Below are 24,511 nucleotides of genomic sequence, written 5' to 3'. Positions count from 1 at the left end.
TAAAAGTCGCCCTCAGGACCAGGGCAGAGCTTAGTTCAGAGAGGATTCTTTTTCACCCACTGGTGAAAATTGGGTGCTCTACCAATGACTGTGGATTTTGAGTTTTTTCTAGTTGAGGACATGGAGACTTCTTCGCACAGACACTGCTCTTTCTATGCGTTCATCACAGCCCTTTCCCGCTGTCTGAGTTTCTCATGCAGGCACACCTATCAATCCTCTGATGAAAATGTCAGGGGATTCCCCTGCGGACCTACTAAGTGCACTCTCTCTATTCATCTACTCTCGGGCCTGCGACCTCACTCTTAGGTCAGTTCAGGGAGATGACAGATCCCACCTGGGTGGCTCCTCCCTGCTCTGGCTTCTGGAAATTGTAAAGGCAGTGAGACAGGCAATTGTTAAGTCTTGGTGCGTTCTCTCTCTCTCTCTCTCTCTCTCTCTCTCTCTCTCTCTCTCTCTCTCTCTCGCCTAATGAGTAAATCTAGCCCCTGACATACCATCTTGCTCTGGCAAATACCTCTGTCTCTATTTTTAAAAATAGTACTTCCACATATTTTGCTTACAGTGACTCTTAGGGTAAGAAACACATAGTGCAGAGTGCCCGGGACACTTATTTTGCAAGTTTCTGAGCTTCCCCCAAACTGCTCCACCAGGATCTTCTCAAGTGAGGTCCAGGCCCATTTCAGTAGCCTGGGAGCCAGACACCACCAATGAAAAACTCCAAAGGGTGGACTTCCACACAGCATGCACGTGACTAGTTAGTTTACCAGGACAGGGAGACAGAAAAGCAAGGATATTGGCCTAAAATTCAATTCAAAACTCCTTCCTGTTGATAAAGGGGCTGCTTGTCCCAGGAGCCATCATATTATGTTTACAGCCCATAAATTCTTCAGCTGTTGACAAAGGAGTTTGGGGCTAAAGGTTGATCAATACCTTGCTAAAAAGACTAAAGAAAACTTAAGTAAATGGCATTGAGATTGATCTATCTGTCTGTCTGTCTGTCTATCTATCTATCTGTCTATTTTGAGAGAGAGAGGAAGATTTGCAGATTCTGGAGCCAAGCCTCTCTGAAAGCTAGACTGGCTACAAGGGGACTGGGACCTGTGCAGTGACATAAACTCCTAGGACTAAAGGCATGAGGGCCCTGAGAAACTGAAGCTGGTAGGAACCAAGGGTGATGTTTCAGTGGACCTTCTCTAATGGCCACAGTGTACCACTGGCTCACTGTTAAGAAACACAAGGTTGGGAGGGAGTCACGACACACCAAGAACACTACTTTGTTTTGAACCTGGAGTTTGCACGTCCTGTCTGAAAGCAAGGAAGAAATATTAACAATAACATTGATGGTAACTAAATTTTCTCCCTTAGAGGAACTTTCATCATAGATCGTGTGTGGTGTTTGGTTAAGAACTTGGTAAAATCTAGAACTGTTTTGAAGGCTAAAGTGCATTTCATTTCCCTGTATGATGGTGGGGCCTTGCTGTGCGTATCGGCTACTGCAAGGATGATAAGACAGCCAGAGGGAAAAGACATCTCCTAAACTTTGTCCAGGATTCACAGAGATTACTACTCTGTTATTATGTTTCCCAGGCTTTCTAGGGAAACCTAGAGTTTTGTGATGGAGCAACAAGTGGCGTGCAGACGTCACTTGCACTAACCCCCAGAACTACGCATGGGTCTTAGTTTCCGCTGAGTATTTGGATTCTGCACATGACATGCTCTGCTTTCCTGGAAAGGCTTGGGCTTGAATGAACCCACACTGGTGTTGGTCAATCACAGTTCTTTTTTGCTTCGTTCTAGGAAGAAGGGAAACAAGGAATGTTCCCTATTCTCAATAATAACGTGGTTTTTTTCAAAGGGTAGCAATGAATTTATTTGTTGTTTGAAGGTTACATTGTTTAAGTTCAATGGAATTGGAAGTCATGAATCTTGTTCTTAGGTCTTGACTCTGTCCCTAAGTAGGTGAGACAACTTGGGTGTGTTTAATCTTCTCCATCTACAACATGAAGGAATGGGAAAAACTTGACATTAGGTCTGACCTCACTCCAAATTGTAGAACTCTGTTACCCATAAAAATATGGTGACATAAATTAATGGTTGACTCACTTGAAGACTACAGAGATGCATATTCCTATAACAATCACTGTTTCATTTGTTTTTAAAAATTTTTATCTTTATGTGTATGGGTGTTTTGCCTGTATGTATATCTGTGGACTGCACACATGCATACGTGTGGAGGTTAAAAGAAGTGGTTGGTCCCTGGAACTGGAACCAAAGATAGTTATGAGCTGCTGTGTGTGTGTGCTGGGAACCAAACCTGAGTCCTCTGAAAGAGCGACACGTGCTTCTCACTGCTAAGCTATCTCCAGCTCCTCACTATAGAATTTTCAACAATTATATTGCAGTGATCAATTCTTTTGAGTCCACGGTCCATAAATGTGAAGTGATACCCTTTCTTCATCTCCAAATTCATATTTTATATTCAAGTCCTATCTCCATTTGGCACAATCGGAGAACATTTGCTCTTGTCTTCAACATTCATTACATTTTCCAAAATCCTTTGTTTATACACTAATTTCAATCTGTATACACTGTATTTCTGTTCAGAATTATAACAATTCAGTTATCAATGAGAATTATTTGTTTTGCCAATATCAAAGCTGCAAATAATGGGATGTGTCGTTTTAAAAACATTACCTGAGAGATTTCTCAAGGTGGAGAAACATCAGTGAAAATCATTTACAAATTGAGTATTTTCTTCCCAGCAAATGATACAATCTGTAGACATTTATAGAAAAACAGTAGCATTGGTATTCAAGCTTTACAAGTAATTAATGTATTCATCACGATGAAAGGCACAAAGGGGAAAATTGATCGTATTTTATTGAAAATGTGAATAAATTAGCAGATAATGTTCACTTGACATCCATCAAAAAGTCCTTAACATGAACTTGTAGGGAGAATTGATTATTATACTAACATTAACATTTCCAATGTTAGGGCATTACTTACTAAATAAAATATATGATGTCATCCTTGAGACAGAAATCCTAAAAGTAGCCTTCAGAGCAATGTTCTAGCATCTAAACAAAGTAACCCGTGTGTGTGTGTGTGTGTGTGTGTGTGTGTGTGTGTATGTTACTGGGGAAAGATACTTCAGAAGCACAGGGAGTACTGGGCTGGTGAGGTGGCTCAGCAAATAAAGACATTTGATGCAGAACCCTTGACAACCTGAGGCTAATCCTCAGAATCCACTAAACGGTGAAGAGAGAACACACTTTGCAGAGTTAACCTCTGACTTCCGGTCATACTCCGTGGCATGTTTACATGTGTGACACAGCATGTATCCACGTGCATACTAATTTTGTTTTCAAAATTAAAAAGGGGTATAGTAAGACACCATTGAATTAACAGTTTTCTAGAGTTGGCCAGCTACTGCATATATTGAGAACATACTGTTGGTGTTATTAGTCATTATATGTCTAATATCCCTGGTTCTTTCAATGTGCTGTGGCTTCTTATTCTTAGGGTTTAAGTTTTCAACAAGTGTTGCAAGCCCCAACATGACCTATTCCTGGTTCCTGTCAGCTTCACTTGTCGTTCTCCTGATTCATGTTTCTGGCATCATGCTGCAAGGCTGGACAGGGTAGAGCCTATTCTAGGCCTCTCTATATTCCCCTGCTCTAGGGTCTCTCTATATCCTGTGATGCTCTATAGTCAGCCCTTGGGGTAAAGTACTAATTCATCCCGGATCTGAGCTAAAACAATGAGTTCTTCAGGAACCATGTCCCAGAGCTCCAGCCCTGGCCCCCCTAATGTTTCCCATGCTGGCGTCACATAACTACTTCCGTAGCTAGTTGCTTCTGTCAGCATCTAAGCGTTTCGAGTTGGGTATCTGGCTGGTTAGCTCTCTGAACTCAGAGCATAATAAGGCCCACAGTAATCTTCAATGAATATGTGCAGAAGCTATGACTGGTGGTTGGACACTATTGTTGGTGTTATTGTTATTGTCGCTGATGTTCAATTACATTTTTTTTCTCTCTTTAGCTGGGAAGTCATCAATTCCAAGCCAGATGAAAGAGCCAGACTGAGCCACTGCATTGCAGAATCATGGATGAATTTCAGCATGTTTCTTCAAGAAATGTCTCTTTTTAAACAGCAGAGTCCTGGCAAGGCAAGTTTTTAAATACTCAATGTAACTTGGGAACAAATGAGGTGACCCGTTTTAGCTGGGAAAGACTCTCTAGATTGAACATAGTAGACATGGCTCAGACATGGTCACATGTGAAACTCTTAAGCATTTATATATTATAGAGATTTACTTAGCCCACTACTTAGAAGGAATTGAGATAGGGTTTTGCTATATTTAAAACCAAAAAGAAATGGAAAGGGGTGTTGTTATTGAGAACTTTGGTGATCATCTGTGGTCTGGTTCTGAAATCAAAGGCAGTTGAGATAAACAGTCATTTTAGGGGTTCAGAGGTAATGGAGTCTCACTTGTAATCTAAAAATGTAGTTGAGATTCTGTTTTGGTTTATTATAAGGAAACTTGCTGAGTGTGGCACTCACAGTGATCCCATCACTTGGGTAGGCAGGAGGATCATGAATTCTCATGAGCTTCAGCTACACAGCAAGACCCCCATCCTGGAATAACAACACAGAGAAACCAAACGAGCTTTGACAAAAACATTCACTGTGGTCAGGCAACTGGAATAAGTGTGATTTTTTTTGTTTATTTGGTTTTTTATTTTATTTTGTTTTGTGATTAAGATAAAAATCCCACTCAGGGAAGATTCTCAAGTGATGAGAGGGAATGCATGGAGAAATGCATACTTGAAGACTGTGATCAGGGCTTCACTTAAGTGAGGGACAGGGCCATCAACAGGCAACGATGGTTCTAGCACTGTTCACCAGTTGTTGGAAAGTAGAGTTAGAGATACTAGCATTAAGATCCCCTCCTTGTGTTATGAACAGGCAGTCTCATAACCTCACCCGTATTAATAGAACAGTGCCTGGATCATTTCGTATTGAACTGGCGATGCTGTATTTTAAAGGATTTCTTTAACCACAGTCAGTTTTAGAATTGATACTCAAGTGAGGCTCGACAGATTTTAGTGCTTATTTGACCAACACAACACGATCATATCTATAGTGTTGGAAGAGTCTCAACTCACAATGTCTGCCATGCATTACATTAATGTGCCTTATCCTCCTAACTAATGTCCAGTTAGTTAAAGGTCATGATGCTACAGAACATAGGAGATTACAAATCCCTTTGCGCAGCAGACTTCTGGGTGTACTCATGCCTATGTTGACTTATTTCTTCTTTCAAGTTCTGAGACATTTCTTCTGAAACTCCTAATCCTTTCAAGGCTCTTGGTTTTGTTCCACAAGTTCATCTGAACTCTATTAACCACATGGACTTAAATGCCAGTTAAGCTGAAGTTTAGAGCCCTTGTTCTTTTTCTTAAGCAGGTTTTGGCCAGAGATGCGTATCTCTTACTACTTTTGAGAGCCCCTTAGTGAATATGCTTGGCAGTTTAATTCAGCACTTCCATGTAAAACTAATGCATAGAAAATTAGACGCCTCATGAGCAGAGCTCAGGAAACAAGTGAAGAATGAAGAAGAAACCTCTCTAGACTGATGATTCCCATGTGACCTAGGACAGTTTGCTAAGACTGTTTTAAAATTTTCTTTCTTTTTTTTATTAGATATTTTTTATTTACATTTCAAATGCTATCCTGAAAGTTCCCTATACCCTCCCCCCGCCCTGCTCCTCTACCCACGCACTCCCACTTCTTGACCCTGGTGTTCCCCTGTACTGGGGCATATAAAGTTGGCAAGACCAAGGGACCTCTCTTCCCGATGGCCGACTAGGCCATCTTCTACATATGCAGCTAGAGACACGACCAAAGATTTTGCTCTTGCTCTGTAATTGACAGAGAGGAGAAAAACAGAATTCAGTGTAAAAGTCTCATTACATTTGGTTGAGTTTCGGGGTAACTCAGATGTGTGTGGGTACAGTTAGGGAGGATTATGATGTTTACAGATTTATGCCAAAGGTTTACCAGAAGGAGATTACATCAGACTCATACAGGCGCTCCTACTACAGGTGTGGCTCTGCCTGTGGATTTCCATGGGTTTACCGTAGTAGTTTGATTACTTATCAGGCTGAGTAAAAGTCGCTCCTAGGGACATGTTACTATTTGAGTCTCCTGCACCTGGCAGTAGTACATCAACAGGCCTGCGTAAGGGAACATGTCGTTCCTGAATTAGCTCCTCTGTGTGCAAATTGATAATTCTGAAGTGTTCTAATGCTTCCTTGGGGTTCCTAAGTATAAGCAGTGCTGCTGAAGAAACACGTGGCATACATAATACAGGACACACATCATGCCTGTTCTACGGTGCCTTACTGTTGTGGTTAACTGTCCCATGCTATTTCTGTTACTTCTAGTTTTGCCTCCTGGTCTGCAGTGTGTGCACATTTTTTACAATCTTGGGAAGTTACATTCCTGGGGTCATACTCAGCTACCTACTGTGTAAGTATAGTAAAAACGCTTGACTAATTTGTGTGGCCCGAATGGCTTCATTAGTGCTTATCAGATCTTCTGTTTAGTTGGAAGGGTAAAGGGAAGCTCTGAATGATCAAATAAGTCTCATGTCAATGACATTTCTCCTGTCCTCTAGAGACAGTTATATTTAAACATCTGGAAGCACAGATGCAAAATGCAGGATCATAAAAAAATAATGTTAAGTTCTACATTGAATATTTAACTAAGCACTATGCCCCACTCTCCACAAATACACTTACACTCTTGCCTTTGTGCATGTTTTGTGAAACCAAAGGTAAAAATCACAATGAGATATCACTGTATCTTTGCCAGAAAGGCCTAAATTAAGAATATCACATCAAACAGAGTACTGATATAGAGCAGCCCTCATTCTTGGTAGGGGTAGGTAGGTAGAATGGTGTCATCGGAAAACTGCACGGCTACTGTATAGCTGGCTGTCTCACAATTCAATATTTACCCAAGAGAAACAGTTGGATACATCTCTGCAAATAGTTATACACAAATGTTCATGGCAGGTTTGGTTTTAGTAGCACAAAGGGATACGATTCATATGAGTCTTACAGAGTCAGATAAACTGTGCTATATCCATATAATGGATTATTACCCAGCACTAAAAATTGATGCATGCGGTACTACAGATAAATTTCAAAGTAATTAGGCTGAATGGAAAAAGCCACAGCATGTACTATATAGTTCTATCTATATATAATTCCAGAATAGTCAAAAAGTAGATCAGTGGTTGTTGCCAAGGATGAGTTGGGTGGGGTCAGGGAGAGGCAAGAGGCAAAAAGGATTAATACCGACATGACACTCGCTTGCAGTAAACTGTTTACTGTTATGATTGTACCAAGAAATCTTGTTGATTACATGTCACAACTTATCAAATTGTAACATTATATGTAATTTGTTATATGTGAATTATAACTCTAAAAAGATCTTCACATTATATATTCTACTTTTCCTAAAATATACGAAGATCTGGCTGTTAGCTCTCAGCAGAGCGGTATCTCTGCTAACCCCCATTTCCATTTTTTACATTGGCTTTTGAGTTTCACATATACTCCACTGGGCTTTAAATATGACTAAAAGAGGACATTACCCATCAACAACCAAACATCGAACACTGAACGCACAGTACAGCCAGTGTGGCTCTCTTCCCTTCTTCTGTATTCCTAATGCACAGCACACCTGGCAAATGGTTGAAGCTCCATCCAGTCTTCCAAACAGAACTTACAGTCGTTACTGGATCCACATTATGTAGGAAATAAGTAAGAAAAGTGCTGGCAAAGGAGTTAGGAGCAAGGCATTCTCCATCTTGTTTGTGCTTAGCTCAACTGCATGGCCAGCTACAGCAACCCCACAAAACACCATCCCAGTATCACTGACGAGAAGCTAATAAGATGCAATCATGTTCTCATGATAAACAGCAATGTTAAACAAAAGTAAGATTTTAGCCGGGGACAGTGGTTATAAGTTTTTATGGTGTGTGTGTGTGTGGTAAAGTACGTTTTTACCACAGAGTAAGAATAAAAATTAGGAGTGTACTTGATGAAGGGGTTACCCTAACAGCAAAGCTGCTACTTTCCCCATAAATGAAACATTATCTTGTAAAATACTAAAATGTAAGCATTCAGAACAAACACTTTACCTGTATTCTTTTCTTCTTTATTTTTCAGTACTGTTTGCTTTTTTGTGTCCACTGTTTAAATGTAATGATATTGGACAAAAACTATACAGCAAAGTCAAGTCCATTCTATTAAAACTAGATTTTGGAATTGGAGAATATATTAACCAGAAGAAACGTGAGAGATCTGGTAGGTCTAGTTTGATTATTAGTTCTGTGTGTAGAAATTTTTTTCTACCCATGTAATCTGTGTAGTCTTGTCTTATTCTGGCTTATATTCTTTTCTCAAATGTACAGTTAAGTAGATTGACTTTTAAAATACACATTGTGCATGTTTCTAAATGGGACATGGCTATAATCACCCTGCCCTGGCAAGGAACAGAGGGAATGGAAAGATGGCAGTCCTGAACTCACTCCCAGAGAGGTGACCCGCACAAAAGCACATGAGACTGTGCCTGTAACCATGCATCCTGGAGGGGGGCAGGGCTCTTGAGCTCCCACTGCTCCCTGAAGAGTTACCAGGGGCTGCCGGGAGGAGAGTCACTTCCTTCAGTGCTGTAGCACTGACACGCTGCCCATGCTTCAGATAAGATGCCACCCATGGTCACCCAGTCAACCCCAGTTAAACTTGGGGGGCACACACAGTGAAGACGAGAGAGCAGGAGAGCTGCTGGAAAGAGCATCAGCAGGAGGACAGGGGCAACAGAGAGATGAAGGACCAATATTGATTACACACACACACACACACACACACACACACACACACACGAGACTGTCAAAGGGCAGAAATGTAAATAAGTCACAAAACACACAGATGGGCAGGGGAAGGAGAGAGGGCTTCAGCAACTCTGCTTTGTTATGCATGGTGTGCTTTATCTTATTTGGGTTGGGTTATTGAAAACTTCAGAAGTAAGGATAAGTGTGGGAGCCATGTAAGAGGAGACTGAAATAACAAGGGGAAGAAAAGGGGAGTTTTAGTGTGATTATAAGGAAACTAGTATATACAATAAATCACATATAAAATATGTATATATGAATATAATATACATATATGTACATACATATGTACATACATACATATGACTTTACAGTTTCTCAGGCTATAGAGTGCATCAGAATGACGAGTGACCTGGAGTGTACAGCACAGTACAGACTCTGACTCAGGAGGTCTAGGATAGCACAGTCTACACTGTTAAAGAGTTCCCAGGGCTGCTGCTCCTGCTGGGTCATGCTGTGAGAACACAGATGTTCACCATATCCCCTGGAAAGCAAACACTTGCAAATATGCATAGCTTCTTCAATACAGTTACAGGGAAGCACTGGAATGTATAGCTGGATGTGGGGAGAATATATTAAAATAAATGTACTATGTCTAAGCTTTGGAGGAAACTAAATGCCTTCTCGCCCCCGCCCCCCCTTTTCCTCAACAGAAGCAGATAAAGAAAAAAGTCACAAGGATGACAGTGAATTAGACTTTTCAGCTCTTTGTCCTAAGGTATTTTTGGTCAATTTGTTTCTGTGTGGTTTGGCTATTTATTTTCATAAAATAGATTGACTGTCCTAATAGACTTGTATATAACACAATTTATCTTCTGTTTTATGAGATGACTAATCTCAAAGGAAAATGATCACTGATTTTTTTTTTACTTTAACATTTAGGGGGTAATATGGATTTTTAAAAAGGTTTCTTCAGTTTAAAATGTGCTCCGTGATTTCTGTTCACACAGATCAGCCTCACAGTTGCTGCCAAAGAGTTGTCTGTGTCAGACACAGATGTGTCAGAAGTCTCTTGGACTGACAATGGGACCTTCAACCTTTCAGAGGGGTACACTCCACAGACAGACACTTCTGATGGTAAGCTCACACTTCTGGGCTCTCTTACTTTTCTTGGTACTGAATACAGGAAAGACTACTATTTGCACAGAGGACATAACTATAATTTAAAACGGAATGAAGTACAGGTACCTGGTATAGCCCACCTGAACCTTGAAAGAACTGTGCTAAGTGAAAAGCAGCTAGATGCAGAGGTCACTTATTCTCTAATTGTAGTTAAATGGACTCTCCAGAACAGCCAAGTCCATATAGAGGGAGGAACTACTGGGAGGGAATGCTGAGTGGTCACCAATTGATACAACTTTTTTTTTGGAGTGACTGACATATTGTGGGATATGGCGCCTGATGCCAAGCCTGATCACCTGAGTTTGATCCCGGGGATCCTGCCAGGTTCCTCTTTACTCACTGACCCCTTCCATAATCATATATATTTTCAAAGGGCAGGGTGGAGTGATTATGATAAACACTGTGTTAGTTATTTTACCCATCATTGTGGCAAATACCTGATAACAGCAACCTGGAAAAGGTTTGATTTAGGCTCACATCTTGGGGGCAAAGCCCATCAGGGTGGGAAAGCCTGATGGTGAGGGTTGCTCTAGCTGCAATAGCAAGAACACGAGGCAGATGCTTATGTTGCATCTGCTCAGCTTGCTTTCTCATTTTCTTTTCGTGTTCTTTTCTTTCTTTTCTTTTTTTTCCAGACAGGGTTTCTCTGTATTGCCCTAGCTGTCCTGGAACTCACTCTGTAGACCAGGCTGGCCTTGAACCCAGAAATCCGCCTGCCTCTGCCTCCCAAGTGCTGGGATTAAAGGTGTGCGCCATCACTGCCCAGCGCTTTCCCATTTTCTCGTCTTTTTATTCAGTTACCAATGTGCTGACCATATTCAGGGTGGATCCCCCCTCCTCAGCTAAACCTCCCTGGAAAGACCTTCACTGACATGCCAAGAGAAGTGTTTCCTATGTAATTTTAAGTTCAATCAAATTGACAGTGAAGAATATCAGAAACAGCAAAAACTTTAGTTAAACCCCATAGTTCATACTAGGCAAAGTTGAATATCCTTATATACACTATTTTATGCTTAATAGGAAAGCTAAAAACACAAGGAAAATATATATAGCATTTGTCTACTTGTGGAGAGATACTACCATAGATTCAGCAAGAGTCTATTATGTGGGATTCTAGTGGGGGTCTACAGTGATTCTCTTAGACCACTGCTCTGAGGGTTCTGGTCAAAGTCACTGTAGACAGCTCTTATTTCAGATGTGTTCTGGCACTTACTCACCAACCTCTGTTACGCATTTTATAGATCTTGACCGGCCCAGTGAGGAAGTTTTCTCCCGAGATCTTTCAGATTTTCCATCTCTGGAAAATGGGACGGGAACAAATGATGAAGATGAATTAAGCCTTGGCTTACCCACGGAGCTCAAGAGAAAGAAGCAGCAGTTGGACAGTGCTCACAGACCAAGCAAAGAACGGCAGTCGGCAGCTGGCCTCTCACTTCCTCTCAAGAGCGACCAAGCCCTTCACTTGATGAGCAACCTGGCTGGGGATGTCATCACAGCTGCCATGACGGCTGCCATCAAAGATCAGCTAGAAGGAGCCCGGCAGGCACTCACTCAGGTGGCGCCCACTGCGGGAGAGGACACAGACACTGAGGAGGGGGATGATTTTGAACTACTTGACCAGGCAGAGCTAGATCAAATTGAGAGTGAGCTGGGACTAACACAAGACCAAGGGGCAGAAGCCCAGCAAAGTAAGAAATCCTCAGGCTTCCTCTCCAATCTGCTTGGAGGCCATTAACCGGGAATCACCTGGCAGCGAGCGAAGCACAGATAAACCACCCAAAAAGTTCCAACAAGCAGGGGGAAAAAATGGAAAAAAAAATGGAATTGTAAGCTTTAATTACTTTAGATTTTTTTGTTTTGTTTTCTTTTCCCTTCTATAGTGAGTTGGATGTGTATCAGTTGATAATGATAGACTGACATTTCTGATAGTTATTTTTCTGTAATAAGCATGGAAATGAACTTTATAGTTACATATATACATACTGTGGTGTCCTAAGTGCTTAGGGGCTGTTTGTAAAGTGAAGAGAGAAAAAAAAAAACAACAACACACCAACCCCCTATCAAACTATTAAGGTCTTTCTATAAGTATTCTTTTTCTTTATAACTCCCAAGCATGCAGAGATTTATCATAACTTGCTGGAAAGTGACAGCTGTGAGCACATGCTGCAGCAGCTCCTTCGTTACTCATCTCGGAAGCAGTCCATCAAATTCTGACAGATGTTAATGCCAAAAGGAGAACGTATCCAAATGTTTGTAGTTGAAGGGCTATGGACGTGCTGTCAAAATTAATTTTCTAGGAAAACCTTTAAAATTAAGTACTACCTATAGGCTGAAATATTTCCATGTTACTTCTACAGTTTTAGACATAGGCTTACTTGTCAAGTGGCATGCTCCACTGACTGCCACATCTAGTCTTGAAAAGAGGTGGTACTGACCCACAGGAAGCAGGCAGTTACGTATCTCTTAGTGATGCTCTTGCAATGTTTGCAATGGTAAGTGCACACTATTTTGCACACTCAGATGTAAGCAAACCCCGATGTTTCTGTATTGTGTTATAGTCTCCTAGGATTGTAAAACTAGCTACTGGTATGGCCATGAGTGATGTGGTCATTGGTGATGAAAAACTACTTGTTTTTTTCAGTTTACAAATGCAGAACAGAGGAACTTGCTTGAACTTTAAAGTTTATATCTCTGCCACTGCAGTCTCAATATATAATCTGTTTCTTACTGGGAATCTAGACCATGCTTTTTCCTTTAAACTGTCTTTTCATCACCTTTACATAATCAAATTTGACTTACAGTGGAAACCAAGATAGTTGTTTTTGCGAAACAATCTTTTAGTAAGACTGAGGGACCATGTCAGCAACTATCTTAAATCTTCAGTTATAGCTGGCATTTCCACACAGACATGCAAGACCCTGACAAAGGAAGGGGTAATAATATAAGACTATAGAAATCTGTGTTTCAGTTTCATCTCTTTTATTTCTAAAGAATCATTACAGGTAACTTGATCTTTTAATGTACCATCTCCTATTTATTTATTGTTTTCTTTCTGAGGTATTAAAATATCTAGACTGAATTTTGCCAAATGTAAGAGGGAGAAAGTTCCTGAAGACTGACTACTTGCTTATTTTTGATTGACCTTCTATGCTTATGTCATTAGTGCCTCACAACGTGTTTGATGTCCTTTATTGATACAAAGTGAGCCCGTGCCTTCATTTTCTTGCCCATTTTGGTACCAATGTAAATTTGTGTTAGAAAATCTTGAAACTCTGTGAGTCTGGGAAGAATATATCTGAATCCTATTCAATACATTTGCTGGATGTGAAGAAAAATACAGCCACATATTTATAAAACAGTTGTTACCAGTATTCCTTTTTATGTGTATGCCTCTTCATTTAGAAAATATTCTACATTTTTAAAAAATGATCAGCAGTTTCTTTATTAAAGAAAAAAAATTATAATGATCAGTAATCAAAAATCATGTTTTAGATCACTTACAAGAAGATAAACTAGTGACAGGCCCGAAGTGGGATCCAGCTCAAGGGGAGGCTCCAAGGCCTGACACTATTACTGAGGCTATGACACACTCACAGAAAGGGACCTACCATGACTGCCCTCCAAAAGACCCAATGAGCAGCTCAAAGAGTCAGATGCAGATTTTTACTTCCAACCAATGAATGGGCAGAAGCTGCTGACCCATGTGTTTGAATTGGGGAAAACTAAAAGAAGCTGAGGCGACTTTGTAGGAGGACCAGCAGTCTCAATTAACCTGAGATCTCTGACACTGGGCCACTAACTAGGCAGCATACACCAGCTAATATGAGACCCCCAACACATATACAGCAGAGAACTGTCAGGTCTGGGTTCAGTCAGAGATGATGCACCTACCCTCAAGAGACTGGAGGTCCAGGGAGTGGAGAGGTCTGGTAGGGTGGGGGGTGGGGACATCCTCATGGAGACAAGGGGAGGAGGAGGTATGGGATGTGGAACAGACGGAGGACTTCGAGGAGGATAAAATCTGGAGTGTAAAAAAAAAGATTAAATAAAATTAAAAAGGAGATAAACTAGAGAAGGCTGAATAGTAATAGAATGAACAAAAAGAAATCTACACTAAAATATTAGATACAAATTAAAAGAAGATTCGGTAGAGTTTTCAGTATGGGGGAGTACAGAGAAGTACACCGTAGTCACATGCGTGTCACTATGACTTGGGCAAGAATCTGTGACTAATTCACACTGTACAGCAAGGAGACTGTGCTCGGACTTCTATTTCACACATAGGATGTTGAAATGTACGTGTGCTTTCGGTAGGAACAGTGTTTCTACTTTTAGGCTATAGGAGCAAATAAGCCCCAAGAGTGATCTAGTGTAGAAGGGGACTACATAGCCACTGCAATGAGAATTTATACAAACTACAGGATTTTCTCAATGTGAAAACAACTAGATACATGTAAGATACATGTTTTATGTAGTCATTAAAACATGAACTGTTTTATCTTTTTCCATTAATTAATTTTGGTACTTTACATCACAATCACTGCCTCACCCCCTCCTGGTCGACCCCCTCACACAGTCCCTCTCCCCATCCTTTCCTTCTCCTCTGAGAGGGGGGAGCCCCCCACCCCCCTAAGCATGAACTACTTTAATTATAGAGGAGTTACGGGAAAAGTTTCCTCATTTCCTGAAGACAACCATACAGTGGGAACGGCACACAGTGTCATGTACTTTGATAAGAACCTATACATCAGTGCTCAGGAACCCGAAGTCTGAGATGGAAGGTTAGCCCAGGCTTGCTTTTAACCCTTCTAAAACACTTGCTTTTTATTACACTGAAAATCTTCAAAAGGGATGAAATCTCTTCCTGCCTACCTTCACAGAATATGAGGAAAACAAATTACTATAAAAGTTTTATAATTAGCAAATATCCTCATATTTAGGTATTATGTACAGACTTGTCGGGGAGGGGGTCTTTCCATGTTACCCAAGTTGGCCTTGAACTCATAGCAATCTTACTAACTCACCCTCTCATTTGAATATGTGTACTTATTTTAAAAAGCACACATTTCTCCCTTTTGAAAACTGTAAATGTAGACATGCTACTGATATAAGGCTACAAGTATGTACAAATTCAAAACTATTTTAGTATTTTTGTCTGTAATTATATGGTTATGTGTCCACCTTTAATAGTTGCAGGATATCATCGTGCAGCCCTTGGTAAACTGTTTTCTCAGACCATGGACATCCGTCCCAGGACTGTGTCAATGCATACTGTCCCTCCACTTGCACTGCAGCATTCAGGTTAGAATGTGTTGTAGAAAGCTGTCTACATAGCGGCCGTGAAAGCTTACAGGCAACCCTCAAGCACGGGGCTGTTGACATTCTCTTACTGAGGAGGGGATGGGAAGAGTCATCAGATCCTCATCTGAGATCTTAGGCACTTCCTCCTGACCCTTCCAACTGGCTATACATAACCCTGCACTGACTATATGGTACCTCATGAGGTGCTATACAGAATGTGGAAGGTTAGCTGAAGCGGGGACTCTTATCTGTGCAGCCTGCAGAAGTCATCATCCAGGAAGAGCTGAGCCTGTTTGGTGGTGTGGCTGCTCTGGGTTCACCCACACTCTGTAAGTAACTCCTCACCCATGCTATATAAGTAAAGCCAACAAACTCCCTGGCTTGCCAAGTTAGACTCAAGCTTAACTGTACTTTGGTCTGTCATCAGTCCCTGTATTAGTCAGGGTTCTCTAGAGTCACAGAACTTATGGATAGTCTCTATATAGTAAAAGAATTTATTGATGACTTACAGTCGGTAGCCCAATTCCCAACAATGGCTCAGTCGCAGCTGTGAATGGAAGTCCAAGGATCTAGCAGTTACTAGGTCTCACACAGCAAGCAGGCAAAGGAGCAAGAGCAAGACTCCCTTCTTCCAATGTCCTTATATTGTCTCCAGAAGAAGGTGTAGCCCAGATTAAAGGTGTGTTCCACCACACCTTTAATCCCAGATGAAAGGGGTAGCCCAGATTAAAGGTGTGTTCCTTAAAATTGGAGATTTAATCTTCTGGAATCCATAGCCACTATGGCTCAAGATCTCCATACCAAGATCCAGATCAGAAACTTCTATCTCCAAGCCTCCAGATAAGGGTCACTGGTGAGCCTTCCAATTCTGGATTGTAGTTCATTCCAAATATAGTCAAGTTGACAACCAGGAATAGCCACTACAGTCCCTGTCTGGGGTAATTAGACACTTGTTTGTATTTCCGCAGGAGTGCGTCACCACCTCTGGTTTTGGTGTTGATAGTATGGTCCTAAGACACGATGTCCAAGTCATATGATCATCCTTAAGCAACAGCCTCTTTGATGTTTGTTCACCCAGGCACATTTTTAGAGAATGATTTTTTTTTGGTTTTTTGAGACAGGGTTTCTCTGTATAGCCCTGGCTGTCCTGGAACTCACTTTGTAGACCAGGCTGGCCTCGAACTCAGAAATCCGCCTGCCTCTGCCTCCCGAGATTTTTTTTTTTTTAAAGAAAACTACTTGAAGCATATTAGAGGGGAATCAACGTGGCATAAAACCAAGACACTGATACTCTCTTCCCCTGCCTACATACTATCTAAGCCAAATTTTAATAGCTTAAAGGTAATTTATAAGTACCTGTTTATAGGAACTCTGTGAAATTCTCTTAATGGGTCTAGAGCGCTCAAGGTCCTATAGTTGGGTAAATGCCTGTGGTAGTTAATGGATGGAAAGTGTTGTAAAAGTGCACATCACGTCACCTGTCTTTGTGGGCCACATGGAAGGTTCCACACTATTAGTTTTAATGGTTCTAATAAAGCTGGCTGTAGAACTCTGTTTCCCCCTAGACAAAGATCATAGTAGCACCCACGTCACAGGATGCTGTAGTCATTGTTTCTTAAGGGCAGGATTGATAAACTATGATATGGTAAATCCAGGCTATAACCTATTTATATATGGGATGTATACTAAAAAATAAACTTAACTCTTTGAGACAGGGTCTCATTCTCTTAGCACAGGCAGGTCTTAAATTCATGGCAATCTGCCTGCCTCAGCCATCTAAATGCTGGGATTTTAGGCACAAGACATTAGTCTATCTGTATTTTAAATTACAGAACTTGTAAATAAACTTTTATTAGAATATACCTGATCTTATTCATTTGCATATTGTGATTGGTTGCTTGTATATTGCAGCAAACCCAAAGGGCCTGAATAAAGACTAGATAGGACTACAAACCTTTACACTACCTGTCCCTGTACGGTAACATAAGTAACAGTATTCTGTTTAATTTTCAAGATCTTACATTTAATAGATGACTTAGTCTATTTTTTGCTTCAATAACAGAACTCCCGAGGCTGGTAAGTTTATAAATAAATTGACTAGGTTCTCAGTTCTAGAGGTCCAAGAGTATGGAATTGACATCTATTGAGTTGGCACTGATGGATGAACTGCTGGACCACATGTGGACGAAAATTAGAAGTCAAAGTGGATGTATGTGGAAGCTAGGTATCACATGGTCATGGGGGAAGCTGACCAAGGTTCAATGGGCAACTCTCTTTTTTATATTTTTAATTAGATATTTTCTTCATTTACATTTCAAATGCTATCCAGAATGTCCCCTATACCCTCCACCCACCCTGTTCCCTAACCCCCCCCCCTTCCTGGCCCTGGCATTCCCCTGTACCGGGGCATATAATCTTTGCAAGACCAAGGGCCTCTCCTCCCAATGATGGCTGACTAGGCCATCTTCTGCTACATACGCAGCCAGAGACACGAGCTCTGGGGGTACCTGTTAGTTCATATTGTTGTTCCTCCTATAGGGTTGCAGACCCCTTCAGCTCCTTGGGTACTTTCTCTAGCTCCTCCATTGGGGGCCCCGTGTTCCATCTAATAGATGACTGTGAGCATCCACTTCTGTATTTGCCAGGCACTGGCATAGCCTCACAAGAGACAGCTATATCACGGTCCTGTCAGCAAAATCTTTCTGTCATATGCAATAGTGTCTGTGATTGGTGGCTGTTTATGGGATGGTTCCCAGGGTGGAGCAGTCTCTGGATGGTTCTTCCTTCTATCTCAGCTCCAAACTTTGTCTATGTAATTCCCTCCATGGGTATTTTGTTTCCCATTCTAAGGAAGAATGAAGTATCCACACTTTGGTCTTCCTTCTTCTTGGGTTTCATGTGTTTTGCAAATTGTATCTTGAGTATTTTAAGTTTTGGGGCTAATATCCACTTATCAGTGAGTGCATATCATGTGAGTTCTTTTGTGATTGGGTTACCTCACTCAGGATGATATCCTTCAGATCCATCCATTTACCTAAGAATTTCATAAATTCATTGTTTTTAATAGCTGAGTAGTACTCCATTGTATAAATGCACCACATTTTCTGTATCCATTCCTCTGTTAAGGGACATCTGGGTTCTTTCCAGCTTCTGGCTATTATAAATAAGGCTGCTATGAACATAGTGGAGCATGTGTCCTTATTACCAGTTGGAAAATCTTCTGGGTATATGCCCAGGAGAGATACTGCTTGATCTTCTGGTAGTACTATGTCTAATTTCCTGAAGAACTGCCAGACTGATTTCCAGAGTAGTTGTACCAGCTTGCAATCCCACCAGCAATGGAGGAATGTTCCTCTTTCACCACATCTTTGCCAGCATCTGCTGTCACCTGAATTTTTGATCTTAGCCATTCTGATTGGTGTGAGGTGGAATCTCAGGATTGTTTTGATTTGCATTTTCTTGATGATTAAGGATGTTGAACATTTTTTCAGGTGCTTCTCAGCCATTTGGTATTCCTCAGTTGAGAATTCTTTGTTTAGCTCTGTACCCCGTTTTTAAATAGGGTTATTTGATTTTCTAGTGTCCAGCTTCTTGAGTTCTTTGTATTAGATATTAGTCCCCTATCGGATTTAGGATTGGTAAAGATCCTTTCCTAATCTGTTGATGGCCTTTTTGTCTTATTGACAGTGTCTTTTGCCTTAGAAAAGCTTTGCAGTCTTATGAGGTCCCATTTGTCGATTCTTGATCTTACAGCACAAGCCATTGCTGTTCTGTTCAGGAATTTTCCCCCTGTGCCCATATCTTCTAGGCTTTCCCCCACTTTCTACTCTGTAAGTTTTAGTGTCTCTGGTTTTATGTGGAGTTCCTTGATCGACTTAGACTTGAGCTTTGTACAAGGAGATAGGAATGGATCAATTCGCATTCTTCTACATGATAACCTCCAGTTGTGCCAGCACCATTTGTTTTGAATGCTTTTTTCCCACTTGATGGTTTTAGCTCCTTTGTCAAAGATCAAGTGACCATAGGTGTGTGGGTTCTTTTCTGGGTCTTCAATTCTATTCCATTGATCTTCCTGTCTGTCGCTGTACCAGTACCATGCAGTTTTTATCACAATTGATCTGTAGTATGGCTTGAGGTCAGGCATGGTGATTCCACCAGAGGTTCTTTTATTGTTGAGAATAGTTTTTGCTATTCTAGGTTTTTTGTTATTCCAGATGAATTTGCAAACTGCCCTTTCTAATTCTGTGAAGAATTGAGTTGGAATTTTGATGGGGTGTCTTAGTCAGAGTTTCTATTCCTGCACAAACATCATGACCAAAAAGCAAGTTGGGGAGGAAAGGGTTTCTTCAGCTTACAGTTCCATACTGCTGTTCATCACCAAGGGAAGTCCCAAAGTTCCAAAATCCTTCCACAGTCCTCCCCAAAACATGTTCAGGTTGTCACAGGAATACCCCACCCCTGGTACCAACTTCTGTATTAATCAGGGTTCTCTAGAGTCAACAGAACTTATGGGTAAGACTTATATAGTAAAGGAATTTATTGATGACTTACAGTCTGCAGTCAAACTCCCAACAATGGTCAGTAGCAGCTGTGAATGGAAATCCAAGGATCTAGCAGTTGCTCAGTTCCACAAGGCAAGCAGGCAAAGGAGTGAGAGAGAGAGAGCCTTCCTTCTTCCAATGTATAGTCTCCAGCAGAAGGTACAGCCCAGATTAAAGGTGTGTGCTACCACACCTTTAATCCCAGATGACCTTGAACTTGGAGATCTCCCTGTCTTAGTCTTCTGGAGTCAATAGCCACTAGGCCTCAAGATCTCCATACCAAGATCCAGGTCAGAAACTTCTATCTCCCAGTCTCCAGATTACAGTCACTGGTGAGCCTTCCAATTCTGGATTGTAGTTCATTCCAGATATAGTCAAGTTGACAACCAGGAATATCCACTACATGGGGATTGCATTGAATCTGTAGATTGCTTTCGGCAAGATAGCCATTTTTACTATATTAATCCTGCCAATCCATGAGCATGGGAGATCTTTCCATCTTCTGAGATCTTCTTCAATTTCTTTCTTCAGATATTGAAGTTCTTATCATACAGATCTCTCACTTCCTTAGTTAAGAGTCACACCAAGGTATTTTATATTATTTGTGACTATTGAGAAGGGTATTGTTTCCCTAATTTCTTTCTCAGCCTGTTTATCCTTTGTGTAGAGAAAAGCCACTGATTGAGTTAATTTTATATCCAGCTACTGCACTGAAGCTGTTTATCAGGTTTAGGAGTTCTCCGGTGGAACTTTTGGGGTTATTTATATATACTATCATATCATCTGCAAATAGTGATATTTTGACTTCTTCCTTTCCAATTTGTAACCCCCTGATCTCCTTTTGTCGTCTAATTGCTCTGGCTAGGCCTTCAAGTACTATATTGAATAGGTAGGGAGAAAGTGGGCAGCCTTGCCTGGTCCCTGATTTTAGTGGGATTGCTTCGAGTTTCTCTCCATTTAGTTTATTGTTGGCTACTGGTTTGCTGTATATTGCTTTTATCATGTTTAGATATGGACCTTGACTTCCTGATCTTTCGAAGACTTTTATCATGAATGGGTGTTGGATTTTGTCAAATGCTTTCTCAGCATCTAATGAGATGATCATGTGTTTTTTGTTTTTGAGTTTGTTTATACAGTGGATTACATTGATGGATTTCTGTATATTAAATCTTCCCTGGGATGAAGCCTACTTGATCATGATGGATGATCATTTTCATGTGTTCTTGGATTCGGTTAGCGAGAATTTTATTGAGTATTTTTGCATTGGTATTCATAAGGGAAATTGGTCTGAAGTTCTCTTTGTTGGGTCTTTATGTGTTTTAGGTGTCAGAGTGAATTGGGTAGAATACCTTCTGTTTCTATTTCATGGAATAGTTTGAGGAGAATTGAAATTAGGTCTTCTTTGAAGGTCTGATAGAACTCTGCACTGAACCCATCTGGTCCTGGCCTTTTTTTGGTTGGGAGACTATTAATGACTGCTTCTATTTCTTTAGGGGAGATGGGACTGTTAAGATCGTTAATCTGATCCTGATTTAACTTTGGTACCTATCTGTCTAGGAAATTGTCCATTTCATCCAGGTTTTCCAGTTTTGTTGAGTATAGCCTTTTGTAGTAGGAAGGATCTGATGATGCTTTGGTCAACTCTTATAGTCCCCCATCTAATACCAGTTCCTTGACAAAAACATGAATCCACTCATTAAGGTAAAGCTCCTATGACTTAATTACCTCTTAAGTGTTCCATTGCCTTCCAACACTGTTACACTGGGGAACAAAATTCTGGCCCATGAACATTTAGGGGACATACCATATCTAAATAATAGCAAGCATAATTAACAAGTGGTAAATAGACTAAGGCTACACCCCTAGCAGAGGACAAACTAGACTGACCAAAGTTTGTTCTCTCAAGTTCACTACAGAATCAATGGAGGGAACAATGGTGCTCTGAAGAGGAAAGGTAAAGGGTACTGAGAAGCCGAAGATGCTAAATAGGATTGTAAAAATAAACAAGAGCAAGCAGAGAGGAAATCAAGGATAGCAACAAATGCAAAATCAAATAGGAAAAAAAATCTAGAAATGCTTTTCTTTATATAGCTAATTTCTGCTTTTCATGGAGACTTGAAAAAATATATATTTTGCTCACTTCAGTTGGTGAGGAATACTAGATATATTTCTCAAAATGAGATGTTTAGAAAGTTATTCCAAAAATTCTGTATAATCTCGAAATAAAAACTTTCTGCAACAAAGAAAAAAAATGAGATTTTACCTTTGCACTACAAAATCGCAGTTTTAAGAAACACTGAATAGACTCTGCCCTGGTATTATTCTAGTGTTGGGTATGGGGCCATGAAACGGAAGCCTGTTTTCACGGAACTTATACTCAAGATGACTAATATGATGTATGACTAGGCCTTCTGATTTGTTCATAATTATAAGGTTTCCCTGGATGCAGGACTTCTGTTCCTAAGCCTGGGAGAAAATAACAAACACTAGTAGTAGCTGCTCTCTCAAAGCAATCCATAAAGTCCACCTGGCCCCACCCCACTGTTCTTCATGGACTTCTGAACAGGCCTTTCACATTAGATGAGCTGACCTGCATCAGAGAATACTGTAAAAGTACTTAGTCAACACCAGAACTGCACAGGCAAAAGGGAAGTTAACTGCCACCCTATGAAGACAAATATTACTATGGGGAGATTCAATTGACAAGGAAAGAACATCTCTTACTATTAGCCACGTGAGTCTTCTCTGATGAGCCTCCTCCAGCCATGGTAAAATACTAACCCTTCAGGTTACTTCAGCCTTTGCCACAGGTTCACCATGAACTCATGTGAGAGAGTACATAAGAACCACCTAACTTAGCCGGGCGTGGTGGCGCACGCCTTTAATCCCAGCACTCGGGAGGCAGAGGCAGGTGGATTTCTGAGTTCGAGGCCAGCCTGGTCTACAGAGTGAGTTCCAGGACAGCCAGGGCTATACAGAGAAACCCTGTCTCGAAAAACCAAAAAAAAAAAAAAAAAAAAAAAAAAAAGAACCACCTAACTTGGGCATGCTTGCCTTGCAGAAACTGAATGTTTTGATGCTAAATACCAGTGATTCAATATTGCACAACAGATAACAGTGATAAAAAGCAATACCTAGTAAGGACTTAAGAAATGGGGTGTTGCAGCATGTATGTAGCAGAGGATTGCATTGTTTGGCGTCAGTGCCAGAGCATGTGCCTAATCCTCTAGAGACTTGATACCTCAGGGAGGGGCTATGCAGGGGGGGGGGTCATCCTCTCTGAGGTGAAGGGGAGGGAGTATAGGGGAAAGAACTCTGCGAAGGGGACCAGGAGAGGGCAACATTTGGGATACAACAACAACAACAACACAAAAAGAATATTGGCATTATTTTTGACAAAAGGCTCTAGAACACCCCCCCCCCCAAAAAAAAGGCATTTGGGCAAAGGCTTACAAAAGGGAGCAAGCTGGCAGAAAGATATTCAGGCAGAATAGCATAGCAACGAATATTTAACACAATACCAAAAATGTACTTGCTTAACCTGTTAGAACAATTGACATTATTGAATCAGGGTGAGTTAAAGGCAGGGATAGAACAGAGGATTTTCCAGGCAGTGGTGGTGCACGCCTTTAATCCCAGCACTTGGGAGGTAGAGGCAGGTGGATTTCTGAAGGTCGAGGCCAGCCTGGTCTACAGAGTGAGTTCCAGGACAGCCAGGGTTACACTTAGAAACCCTGTCGTGAAATAAACAAACAAAAAAACCAAACCAAACCAAACCAAACCAAACCAAACCAAACCAAACCAAACCAAACCAAACCAAACCAAACAAACCCCAAAACCTAGAGGCTGCAGTAGGGATGGAGAATGCTTGATTTAAATCTTAAGAGTCAAAGAAGAGCCACTTGATCTTGAGTAAAAGGGAACGCGATCTAACCTGAGTAAGAATAATAAACTCTATTGGAAGCTTCAGCACCGCATGGATGATCTACTTGAGTCAAGCAATAGATGAAGCCAGTGCAGATGAAGCCACAAAGCTTTTCAGATTCCCATTTTCCTAAGAAACACTGCCCCAGATGTTATATAGGCAAGTCGAGCAAATGAAATGGGGCATTTACGAACTGATATGAGCCCAGTACTTGGGAGGCAGAGGCAGGTGGATTTCTGAAGGTCGAGGCCAGCCTGGTCTACAGAGTGAGTTCCAGGACAGCCAGGGCTGTACAGAGCCCTGTCTCAAAAAAAAAAAAAAAAAAATCGAACTGATATGAATTGCTGCTGTTATACACACAGGGTCTCCAAGGTTTAGTACCCACGATGGAGCATAAAATCACAGATAGATCCTTTTAAGTTTTAGATGCTGAAAGAGTATTTCGATCATTAAAAGCAACTTCACCTAGTTTGACTTTTTATATGGCTACTTGGATTTAAAATCTCACATGTGACTCGGATTATATTTTGTGGGACAGTGGCTAGGCTGTACTTTCGGCACCCAGCAGGGAACCTTTTCTGTACAAGAGCTCCGACCGACCGCCCCCTTCGCTGCAAAGTCCAGGGCTTGGGTCGCTTTGGGCTCCGGAAG

General features: G+C 41.1%; 1 protein-coding gene across 4 annotated transcripts in view; it reads left to right on the top strand.

Annotated features, from left to right (window-relative positions):
- The window catches only part of Retreg1 (reticulophagy regulator 1), a 130,052-nt gene extending 116,588 nt beyond the window's left edge, over positions 1 to 13,464 (top strand). For all 4 annotated transcript variants that reach the window (XM_021183635.3, XM_021183637.3, XM_021183638.3 and 1 more), the window contains 6 exons: positions 4,045 to 4,171; positions 6,453 to 6,537; positions 8,247 to 8,384; positions 9,625 to 9,689; positions 9,922 to 10,048; positions 11,335 to 13,464. In XM_021183635.3, the coding sequence (XP_021039294.1) occupies positions 4,045 to 4,171; positions 6,453 to 6,537; positions 8,247 to 8,384; positions 9,625 to 9,689; positions 9,922 to 10,048; positions 11,335 to 11,828 (1,036 nt within the window). In that variant the 3' untranslated portion in view covers positions 11,829 to 13,464. The remainder of the gene's footprint in view (positions 1 to 4,044; positions 4,172 to 6,452; positions 6,538 to 8,246; positions 8,385 to 9,624; positions 9,690 to 9,921; positions 10,049 to 11,334) is intronic.
- Positions 13,465 to 24,511: the final 11,047 nt, after the last annotated feature.

This window comes from Mus caroli, unplaced genomic scaffold, assembly GCF_978045245.1.
Source record: "Mus caroli unplaced genomic scaffold, Mus_caroli_1 scaffold_16, whole genome shotgun sequence".
Lineage (NCBI taxonomy): Eukaryota > Metazoa > Chordata > Mammalia > Rodentia > Muridae > Mus > Mus caroli.
Note: the sequence above shows the minus strand (reverse complement) of the source record. Positions and strands in the feature narration are given on the sequence as shown.